The sequence below is a fragment of the Macrosteles quadrilineatus genome, unplaced genomic scaffold, assembly GCF_028750875.1.
Source record: "Macrosteles quadrilineatus isolate MER2022 unplaced genomic scaffold, UCM_ALF_1.0 Scaffold_8__2_contigs__length_117827958, whole genome shotgun sequence".
In the NCBI taxonomy this organism is placed as follows: Eukaryota; Metazoa; Arthropoda; class Insecta; order Hemiptera; family Cicadellidae; genus Macrosteles; species Macrosteles quadrilineatus.
In genome coordinates, this window is record NW_026542601.1 from 101,613,301 (window position 1) to 101,625,594 (window position 12,294).

Consider the following 12,294-nt stretch of genomic DNA (forward strand, 5'->3'; position numbering starts at 1 on the left):
TTTAACTCTTGCAGTTATATTTTTGCTGAAAAAGTATAAATAAAGTATTATAAAAAATATATTAAAATAATTTTAAAAGGAGCAACTATTATTCTTATAAATGTGTTATTCTTTTAAATGTGTTATTCTTTTAAATGTGTTATTCTTTTAAATGTTTACACCACTTAAAGTATGTTTATTTAGAGACTTGTTTCTAAGTAAACGTTTGGAACTTTGTTGTTTTACGAGGCATGTTTTTAAGTAAGTACCGTTTTTAAACTTCTCCGTTCCAGCGCTGCGATTGGCATTTTGGACATTTGAGCTGTATATGTGCATCTATTGGCAAGCTCTAGCCGGAAATTCGACAACAATCGGCCGTGTTTACATCCGGTATCGATCATTCTAAATGGTGCCGCCAATTGAGACTGCCGCCGACTGTGAAGTGCGCGCTGTAATTAGATTTTTATGTTCTAAAGGTGTGAAAGCCATTGGAATTTGTCAACAGATTAGTGAGGTGTATGGCGAGAACATTAATGAGTGACGGAATGGTACACAAGTGGGTGGGCATCTAAAGACGGCCCCACCAACGTCCATGATGAACAACGCACTGGGTACTGGGGACAGTGACGCTGCCCAGTGCGTTGCTCATGATGGACGTTGGTGGGGCTGTCTTCAGATGCCCTTCTGTGTTCGCTGGCCCTTACCCACCTGCGTACCATTTCGTCACTCATAAATGTTCTTGACATACACCTCACTGATCTGTCGATAAGTTTCAATGGCTTTCACACCTTTAGCACCTAAAACTCTAATTACAGCGCGCACTTCACAGTCGGCGGCAGTCTCAATTGGCGGCACCATTTTGAATGCTCGATACCGGATGTAAACACGGCCGATTGTTGTCGAATTTCCGGCTAGGGCTTGCCAATAGATGCACATATACAGCGAAAATGTCCAAAATGCCATTCGCAGCACTGCAACGGAGAAATTTAAAAATGGTACTTACTTAAAAAACATGCCTCGTATTTGCTTAAATTTCTAATGCACGTTTTCTTAATTGTATGCGCTTCTAAGCAAATTATTAATTCAACTTCTTTTGTAATCTCTCTTGATACTGCACCACTTGAAAACTAATACTTTTCTTCTTCTTGCAGCAATAGTGATTGTTTTCATGCATGCTTTATCAGGTTAAAGTAGTTGTTTTAATTCCTAGGGCAAAGTTAAAAAGTCTGAAGTCGATAATGTAAACTGAAAATTTATTTAATGTGTATCCCTATATTTGTCCAAAAACTTACCAAAATTGATAAATGTGATAGCTATTGGTATTAATAATTATTTGAGTTTATCATTGAATTACATTTTATTTTTTTACTTGTACCAAATATAGATTTTCCATCACTAACAGATATCCAGTTATCTGGATATTATTCAGAGATTATCCAGATATCCAAAAAAACAGATATCCAGTTTTTTGGGTTCTTATCGCGTTATTGGAGTGATTCATATTGCTTTAACTTTTCGTCATATAGTAACTACAATTCATCTAAAGTGGACTCATTGTAAGGTTAACTTCTCAAGGCACACTATTATCAATATTGAAAAAAACATGCATTTATGTTGTTACCTGAATAATGGTGTACGGTAGTTGTATAGTAACCATCTCAAATCGCTACTTTTTTGTGGTTTAGAGTTTAAATGATTTTCTAAATTCCCTACAACGTTTAAAATGTCACTTTGGTATGATTAAGTGATTGAATACGACGATAAAAACTTAATTCCTTTTTCTAACTACTTTTATGACACCTGTAGTAAACATAGACTATTAACAAAAGTATGTTTGTATGACTTACTTGTTTAGCACAATGATAGTATTACTACCATCTGGATTGGTAGAGGCAACACATTCCACGATCTCTGGAGCCGAGACTGGTTTAATCGCTTCTAAATTGACAGTTTCTCCAATCTTAGACTTTCTGTAGATTTCTAGAATCTTGTCCACATCTAAGTCGTCCATGTCATTATAGTCGTAAGAAGTGTGGTTTTTTGCGGTGACTCCGACCCTCTTTGACCCAGGAGGGATGAACTTTGAGAAGTGACCCAGGGCGTAGAACATCGGCTGTTTGTAGAACTCCCCTGTATCGTTGTTGACGATGACAGCAGCGTCAAGAGCCAGGTATAGGTATGGACCTCCTGTCATATTTAGGGCTAGGTTCCAGTCTATGTATCCTTGAGTCCAGTGATTCAGGTTCTGTAAAATTATAATGTATTGATTAGAAAATTGTATCATTTCTTGTGAGAAACTTAACTTAAATGTAGTAGTAATTTAATTTTGTAATGGTTTATTAGATAGATTAATTGAATACATTTCAATCTTCAATTAAAAGGACTAGTCATTTATTTGTATAGCTTTTATCAATGTCAAATAGACAGTTGCTGAAACGTGTTTTATAGATGAATTTATCCTGCTATGCACACTTACCTAGTACACCTTCATAACAAACGATCAGTAACTCTGCTCCTAACTAGCTACGGAACCAAGAAAGTGACTCTACTATTGCACAAGATAGCTTTTCCTACAGTTACCTAACAATGCACATGTTCTCTCACTGATTTGAAAAAGCAAAGTGGCCAATTCGCTCATCAGTGAGACAATGTTAACACTGCCTCACTAATTACTTTGTCTTACTCCAGATTTGCAACGTGAAGGCACGAAAGTTGCCAATTCGCTCATCAGTGAGACAATGTTAACATTGTCTCTCTCTAACTACTTTGTCTCACTCAAGATTTGCAACGTGAAAGCAGGAAAGTGGCCAATTCGCTCATTAGTGAGACAATGTTAACATTTTCTCACTCCAGATTTGCAAAGTGAAGGCACGTTTCTTTACCAATTTATTTGTTTTATGGTAACTGTGGGAAAAATATAATGTGCAAAGTGCAATTGCCTCACTCGAGAGAAACCCTTACTCACGAGCCGTAGACGAAAACTCACTTTCCTCACTAGTTGCACAAATAACTGTTACCTTGATTAGTAATTGAGCCTAAGACAAATTCTTATAATTTCTCAAGAGTCAAACATATGCAGGACTAGACAATGAATTTCATTGGTATAAATAATTTAAGAGGAATCTAAAACACCTAGAATCTATTTTGACATGGTTATGAATGGTTGGACGTTATTTTGATACGAACTAACCTCAATCATATTATGCATGTAGAGTGCCGCTCTCCTCCAAGAACCAAACTGCACTGCTGGATCTCCTGGCCCTGAAACTGTTAATTGGAAACTTACACAAAGAATAATTACAGACAGTATATTGTTTAATGGAAAATGTATGTTGATTATTATTATTATTATTATTATTATTATTATTATTTGTTGTCATGAGAGCCGAAGCCCCCTGACTGATTACCCGGTACCTATCCTTCAGGACATACCCGGGCCCCATGATGTAGGCCGAAGCTTACGCATCAACCTTTAGCACATCATGGGCGGATGACTTAAGGTCATCAGGCTCGCCGGCTGCCGAAGCAGACCCTTCGGAAAGAGGGTTGCCCCTCAATCCTAACCAGGGATTCCGGCTGCTTGTTTAAGCGTCACTCCACCTGGGTTCCACTAGGTCGGAACCTAGAGGTCCATAGTAGAGCGCCCCGACGCATTTAGTGCAAGCAACACTCGGGACCTATCTCATCCCTGACAGGCAGAACCCGCCATCAATAGCCAGGAGGAAGGGGACCATCAGCACGCTGACGGGGGAACCCCAACCTCCCATTTACACCGCTGCCCGATCGAGGCCTTACCCATTGCTGGGAAACCAGAGATAACCAGAGCGATAGATCCCCAGATACCCCTGGCGGGCTCGGACCCAGCACCCGATCTACTTCGTTTGCCCGTCAGACCCAACATCACTGCCAGGCCATCAGGGTTTCCCAAAAGGAGGCAGGTATAGAAGTGGGACCCACCCGGATGAACCTATCCACCAGAGGTGGCGACACCCTTGACTCAATTGAGGTTCCGGGAAGAACCCCCCACACTCAAGATAACCATACCGTCCGTGCTCAGAGACAGGGATAGGTTTGCATAAGTACCTACAAACCGTTGCCCTCACACTGCGGAAAGTTACGTTGCCCTTGAGTGTCCCCGTGAGCTGCGGGTACTTGCCCGTTTTCACCTCCAGGAAAGGTTACTTCCAAAGTCGAGGATTTGCCCACTGAATGCTGGTCGCACACAACAAGCAGGCCGAAGCCCAAAGAACCACAGACACAGGTAGGTTAGAGATTATGATGTACTTCCATCTCTCCTAGAGCTAAACACCCCTCCATCCTGGATAAAGGAATGTCACTGGGACCCGATGCCCAGTCGACCATGTCTGTGGCCAACTTGAAAATGCCGATACCAACACGGAGCATTTACCTCCCCTCTGGGGGCTAGGTATTTCACCTCCCAGGACGAGGCTACTTCCAAAGTCGAGGATATGCCTCACAAAATGTCAGTCGAACACAACAGGTAGGACTCAGTCACAACCACAGTTACAGGTAGATGAGGAGAGGCGGAATTAACGGCGTCACTGAGAGCTAAACACCCCCCCCACCCTGAATGGAGGGAATGTCACTGGAGGCTCCCCCTAAGGGGCTGGCGCTTAACAGTCGTCCATAACTGTGGTCTACCTGAAATGCCGGGTCTGACACCGGGCAGTTACCTCCCCTCTGGGAGAGCTAGGGTCCGCGTGGTCGCCCAGGCCACGAACCCACGCAAGCGTGAGCCCCCTGCGGTTTGTATGTTGATTAGTGGAAAATGTATGTTTAAAAGTACAGTAATCGCAAATAGTTTATCAATAAGATTCTAAGGCCATTTGAACTCCATACAGCCAATGCCAATAATGTTATGTCCCATTTCCGTCCCATCTATACTACATATTGTAGTAAAATAACCCCGCCACAGCAAACCTGCAGACTAGGAATTTTTCCAATTGCCTTATTTGATTTTCACTTTAATCTATTTAAATAAAGTTAGGTTTAATGAGTACCTTGGATTGATATAGGTAGGGAGGGTTATAAAGTCTGTTTGGTAAAATATAATAGCTTGGTATAAAATAAATAATTTTTACCAAGTTTTAGCAAAATATATCATACAACATTTTACTTATTCTCCAGCAAAAAACTACAACATACTATTTGTTTTAAGCACTTCAAAAAAGTATAGGGAAGAAATAGAAAATTATATTTTTTTGGGTCAAAATTGGGAAAACGGGTAACCTAAACCTCTAAGTCAAATTTTATCATAATCAGACAAAAATTACGGGAGTTATTGCGTTCTTGGACACGCACTCACTCACACACAAACCCATACGGGCACACACACATTACGTCGTGTTTTTGGCCTCTTGGGACATCAAAATCAAAAGGTAAATCGATTCCGGGTCTTACTGTGCCCCATACAGTATCAACTACCTTTGTCTACAGAAATTCCCAAAAATACAATTTTAATCAGCAATTACCTTATCTTGGTCATTATATTATAATTAAGTAATACTTAAGTACTTAATTAAGTACTACTACAACCTTTTTGTACTTAGATGGTACTTAGTTTCATATAAGTACAACTAAATTGACACAGTAGAAATTACTCATATAGAGATATTTCAATTTACTGCAAACCCCCTTAGGGTTAACAGGACATAGTATACGATTTCACAATTGATCCGTTTTAATGATTTACATATTCCTCCAAGTACGTTGGTCAAATTATTGTGCCCTATGAAATACCCTTGATTATGAAACAACATTATGTATCTCGGTTGCTCTATTTACATTACATCCACACTACATTACATCCACATTACACAACGCATTTCTTCAAAGAAAATGCATTTATAAATATCTATTTTACATTACAACGGTGAATAGTACATTTTTGTATCAAACTAAAAGTTGACTTACAAAAGACGGGGTTTATACTGCTCTCCGTATAGATGATCATTTGTTCAGGATGCTTTTCGTGAAATTTGTCCAGAACAGAGGGAGGTATGAAGAAGTCTAAATACCAATGAAGAGCTATACCACCAGACAGCTTGTAGGCTTCAATGTCGTCTGCAAACTTTAGTTTTGTCATTAAAACAAAACAGTTTAATCTATATACCACCGATCAAATGTCCTTACAATTGTCCTTACAATTTAAGTATAAACTAAGTTCATCAACAAAAACTCTTACTTTTTTCCAAAATTTACTACGAAAATACCCTAGTTGAATGAATAATATTACTATATAGAAGGTTACAGTTAAGTAGCATATGATGTGTCGGTATTAGTATAACATGTATTTATGATAAACCATTGTTGTTAAGTACAGATACAGATCACCAGTTTCCTTCTCAAAAGTTTAAGCATCAACATCGGCAATACTAGTTTTTAGTGTAAAAGAATAAGCCTTACTAAAAAAATAAAAGCACCTGATTTAACCCTTATAATTATTTCCGATTATGAATAGAGATTATCAAAGTAATTCATGCATAAGAAAATTACTCTAAATATTTTAATTTCCCACATTTAAAACGCATTCATAAAATGTAACTAAGATTAAAGGTCTGACACACAAGAGATTCAAATTTTCTTCTTAATAAGACAATGGGACCCTAAAACAATAATTGGCGAAAATAAAAACACATGAAACAATATTAGGAAGATTACAGTTCTTATCAACTTGATTTCCATCATACTTACCCGGTCACCCCAATATAGGGCAAACAATCTCATATCGTCCATGCCCAGGAACTTGACATCACTTAGGTTGGCAGCGCTCAACTGTGGGGTGAGATAATCCTTCAGCCAGTTGCGCTGAATGTTAGCTAGTTGTTGAGTGCAGTTGAGTCCTACCATAACTCCAAGCATCACCTCATTTCCTCCACTTATTCCCCAAATGTCTATCTGGTTCTTTCTGTACTCTTCGAGGAACCTAATTGGAAAAAATGAATGGGAAATTTCAAAATTCATCACTTAGGCTATCTTTTATTTTTATGACAATTTTCTTTTTTATCAGCCAGACTCGACATGTTTGAATACTTAATGTTTTTATGGCTGTCACTGCTGTTTTGAATTAATCTTAAAACACCTTTGTTATTTTAAAGAATATTATATTTTCATTCAAATTATTTACAAATATAAAACTGTAAAACACATCGAAGGGTGTAATTTATGAAATGTATAACTCAGTAAGAAGATTATTAATACACAGTTACATATTTAAATTAATAAACATATAAACATGTTATTTTTCTAACTGCACTGAGACCCCAGGCGTCCCTTGATAGGTCTGTCAACGGTATTATCATAGATGAAGTAATAAATTATATTACTTCACCTATAGTATAATTTTCGTAATGTATTTGTGTTCGTGTCACTGTTACTATACCCCTTTTAAAGGAATAAAAAACATATGTAGGTAAATCAATTGATCTCTGCAAATGTGGATTACTTGATGATGCAAACTATGCCATAAATTTGTTTATAATCAATACAATTAAACCATGGAGATTTTTGTTACCATAATAAATGACCTAGAACCATTGAATACACTCAAAATTTATTCAAAGACTGCAGGAAATAACGATATGAACAACATACTTAACATGGTATTGTGCGTAGGTTTTCAAGTATCTTTCTCTCACGTAGCCTGCACCTCCTTTCCCTTGAGAGTAGCTTGTCTTCATCCACTGGGGAGAATTCCAGGCACAACCATATAATTTGATACCTCGGTCACTAACTGCCATGGCCTTCTGGATGTAAGGTATCTAAAACAATCAACAAACTGAAGGTCATTGCATGCTCAATCAACAATTTCACTGGAAGCTACAACAATTGGAGGATAATAACTAAAAAAAAAAACTAAAAACTGGTCTATGTTAATTGTGTTCACTGGTTCATTGTGCAAACCATCAAGCAATTCAACAGTGTATTTTGGTGGTACGTATGCGATTTAGTTGAGTCGAAGGCTTGGATAGTGCTTCGAACTCAAAATCCAAAGCAGCTATATCGTTGGTTTTGATCACAGTGTAATCAATTAAACCATTGAGTATACACGTACTGAATATATTTTATATATACTGTTCGTTTATACTCAATGAATAAATCTATCATACTGTTGTCATACGCTACAGGCTCTTCCTGCATGCCACACAGGCTTTTGGTGTATTCTTATGCAGAAGAATGCCTGGTCAAAATTGTACACTAACCCTTTTAAAAGTTGAGTGTCACAAAACCTTTTAAAAAACAATCATGAGAAATTATAATAGTGTATTGCGTACTTTGTATGCATAGTCTTCATGAGTGAGGCTGAATTGGGTCAGCCCGTCATCATACGGGACGTCATCTAGAGTATAGTAAGGCCTCCCTGAGAAGTCTGACCCACCAATAGTCGTGCGACAGAGAGTGTACTCTATACCGTCTTTTCCAAAATATGACCTACAAACACATTTTAAATATAGTAAACTGTAAGTAAATAGTTATATAGTTAACTGTAAATATAGTAATATGAACCCAGAATGAGCGGTGAAGGAATTTCCTGTTGTCTTACAGAAAATTCATCACATAATTCAGACAAGACTCAGTATCACATTTCAGTTTTGATACTAATGTTTAATCTCAATTTGGTTTGCACCATTCAACTCAACCGTAGTAGGTGATCTAATGATGGTATCTAGTAATTGACATTTCTGTTTCACCAGATAGGATATTCACTCCAATTTCAAGTAGCTGATTCAGAATTTACATAACCTACTAATATCTGTGTTAAGTATGTAGCATATTTCGTTTAGTTAATAGCAAGTATACATGAACACTGTAGACATAAGCAAATAGACATATACTGTTTGTAAGGTTTCGTAATGGATTCAAGTGAATTTTAGGATAATTTATTGTGATGTAAGCAAAAGATTGTTTTTATGTATTTAAAAACTTACTTGATCAGATTGTCTTGAGCTTCTTCTGACAGTTCACTGATAACAATACCTGCTGAGTCACTAAATGATCCTCCAAAACCAATGATTTCCTGGTACTGAACACTGTTATCAATCTTGAATAGAATATCTGTAAACATACGTTTCAGCATATTATAATATTAATATATTACCCACTGAATTGCATACCACTGCAAAAGCCGTCATTGTTATTTCTAGAGGCCAAATTACTCTTGTTGTTTGTGTTCTTTTCTCAACTCAATAGTACTAATGAATCTAGGGACGCACTCTCACTCAAGGAATTCCCATTTGGGTTAAAACTTTTGTTTATATAACTTATAATTTACCGTTTTATTCATTCGTTTATTATTTTTGTTGTTTTAATAGGCTGAAAAAGTTAAAATAGATTTAACTTAAAAATCCAAACCAATAAAGCAATATTTGTTTGTCAAAACGTAAATAGTGATAAAATTCTTTGAATTGCTTGATAGGTATTAATCTGCATACCATATGAATTATCTTCATTTTGATGCAAATTGAATGACCCTGTAGTATGTGTGAACCCAGGTGTAGAGTTGCTAGTTGTATAGTGATGGTACTGGCCTCTGGGTAGTGCAGTTGGTCGTTCTATAGTATCACAGAAGGTAGAGTTACATACACAGATTTGGCCTTGTCCTGGATCTCCTGCTCGAGGAGAACATGGTACATCCTCCGCTACGGCCAGACCTACAAATGTTTATATATGTATATATTACGTATTTAAGTTTTCTCCGTTGTATGGCATTTAAAATAAAGAACAAAAATTTATAATAATTCAACGATTATATAAATCAATGATTTATGATAATATTCAATGATTCATTTTCATCAACTGAATCAACATTGAATCAATGTATTAAAAACACCTTAGGTGGACCACACACATCCTTATATTTTTAATTAATTTAATTTTCTTTAATTGTATACTTGACATATGTATATGGCTATAAGTATAATGTTTACCATATTTATAGTTTTTTTATGTTAACAAAAGTTACTGTTTAATTAATCTTATCAAGACAGAAAGATGTATATTATAAGGCTTTACGGTAGTGTTTTTCTCCATATGAATTGATCCACGAAACAATTCTTTATGCTACTAGAAAACCAAAACAATTTCCAATAACTATTGATACCTTATGTACTTAAGAATGACAAAAATACTATGAAATAGGTATTGCAAACTTCATTGTCATTAGTATAACCAAAAAATACACCGTATTACATTAGTATATAAAGTTAAAAAATTACCACCTTATAAAAATATTCTTCACTAAAATTATACTACCGATCCTTGATGAAGGATTAGTTGGTATAGTTATGCATTTTTCATTCTTTCAAGGTTAGTCAAAACACAATTTATGTACTTAATGAAGTGTTACCAACAGACAAGTTTTCTAGCATAAAAATACTTACATATTATAGCAATCTCTACAAGAAGACTTTTTAAAAGACGCATGATAAAAAATAATGTTCATCAAAACTTCCACAACTAAAATCAAAGCACAACGGTATTGAACAAGTCTAGATTAGGTCTGTTGGGTGTGGAAATCTTGCACGAAATTGGAGGGTTTTAATCTTACTTGGCTAGATTATTGATATCAGCAAAGTAGCTTCCTTACCTTGATAAACTCGTTGAAGTTGAGTTCAGTGTGTCATTTCAACATGATAGTATTGTTCTCTACTTAATCTGTCAGATAATCAGCTCTGAAATGTTAGATTAACACATGTCATTTATGCAATTTAAAGGAAGCTATCATAACCCAAGACGTCAAACTGGGTTTACTCAAATTATTTTTAAACAAACAAAATACGTTTTAGCGAATATAAATCGTAAATACTATAGGTAAGTAGCTATTACCGTAGGAGGCATGGTAAAACCTAGACCCTGGACCGATTCACTGATTCATTTTCATGTCCCCAGAAGCCAAAAACACTATTAATTTGAATTGTTATATATGCCGGCTGGAGATTTGGTTGTATACAAAGTTTTAAAAACAGACAGTGAAGCGTACATGTCAGCTACAGAGCTGCTAATTGTGTCATTCTGTTTACAAATGATGCCAGTAAGCGGGGAGGCGCCTTATTGTGACATAAAAGCGAACTACGGATTTATACGCAAAAACGGCCTTTACTTAAAAATCACCTCGTATCAACATCATTTGTCATATAAAAAAAAAATACATATGGGTATCAACACAAGTAGCATATAAAACCAAAACACCTCTTCAGTAAGAGTGAGTCTCAGTCCTCCATTAGGTTGAGTGTCAAACTCCCTTTGAGTAAAATACGAGATGAGACATTTAGTGAGGAAATGAGCCGTCTTCCTTCTTTAAGGAAACAGTTTTACCCATCTAATACAGAGATAATTTTGAATTTGCTTAGCATCATAAGATATCTTTATAACTCAAATAAAAAACAAACTATTGTATTTTGAATATAAAGTTTACCTAAGGGAATAAAATATATATTATTGCAGATATGTTAAGATTATACAACAATGAGTGTAAAGGTTAAGCCTATTAAAGATTTTATAATCCATCATATTCTGAAAGACTAGCATATTCGTTAGGAAGGCTATTAGGCTTCTTTCAAAAATAAAGGTTCTGCTATTGGATATTTTTATAAGAGTATGTAAGCTACAAAGGCAGCAATTTCGATTTCTGTCACCCATTGATCGGAAAAACGAAAATTTTGTATATGCCACCTTGTTTTACCACTAAATTTCAGCTTCGGTCCTGTACTAATCCAGTCCATGTTTAACATGTGTAGATACGTTTCAGTAGTAAATATATATTATCTGTCGTATATATGTTTATGTACAATTTGTTCTAAGGGTTATGCCAAAGGGGTGATCAATGTGTCAATAGAAACCCCTATTGTCTAGTACAAACCACCCCTGCTTGAATGCAAGACTCTACAGTGAGGCATAACTGATGCCACACAAGATGTATTGTGCTATAAACGTCTCCTTTATCGTCCTCTTAAGCATTGTCGCGTCTTGAGCAAGCGACGCTCTAATTTATGTCTCTTGTCTGCTTAAGAACTGTTAACTGTCAGGCAATTAAGTATAAATGAGTTTATAAATTTGAACCGAACCAATACAATTATAAATTTATAAATATATTCAATTTTTAGATTCAACCATGCATTACAACTTTATATGAATATTGCATTGTAAGAAGTCCTTCAGAGCGGATACAAAAGACACATTTTCACCATTGTTTTCTTTGAATATCTGACTATAAAGTGTAAATTTATTTCAGATTATTAGTTACATTATTAGTACAACATAAATGGAGAATAAATAAGCAGCCTCATCCTTACTTTA

General features: G+C 36.0%; 1 protein-coding gene across 1 annotated transcript; it reads right to left on the minus strand.

Annotated features, from left to right (window-relative positions):
* Positions 1–509: 509 nt before the first annotated feature.
* Positions 510–10,514, minus strand: LOC129000615 (putative glucosylceramidase 3). The gene is made up of 10 exons (XM_054427577.1): positions 10,380–10,514; positions 9,432–9,650; positions 8,928–9,054; positions 8,274–8,430; positions 7,594–7,760; positions 6,694–6,925; positions 5,914–6,070; positions 3,170–3,246; positions 1,827–2,224; positions 510–738 (listed from the first exon to the last, which is right to left on the minus strand). Exons 1-10 carry the CDS (start codon positions 10,420–10,422, stop codon positions 510–512), a joined length of 1,806 nt encoding a protein of 601 aa, XP_054283552.1. The 5' UTR covers positions 10,423–10,514.
* Positions 10,515–12,294: the final 1,780 nt, after the last annotated feature.

Excerpts from the sequence above, each read along its gene's own strand:
- LOC129000615 (XM_054427577.1), bottom strand. The coding sequence starts at position 10,422 with ATGCGTCTTTTAAAAAGTCTTCTTGTAGAGATTGCTATAATAT. Across the intron at positions 9,651-10,379 it reads TGTAGAGATTGCTATAATAT|GTCTGGCCGTAGCGGAGGAT; the intron begins GTAAGTATTTTT and ends AAACATTTGTAG. Across the intron at positions 6,071-6,693 it reads CCCTATATTGGGGTGACCGG|TTTGCAGACGACATTGAAGC; the intron begins GTAAGTATGATG and ends ACAAAACTAAAG.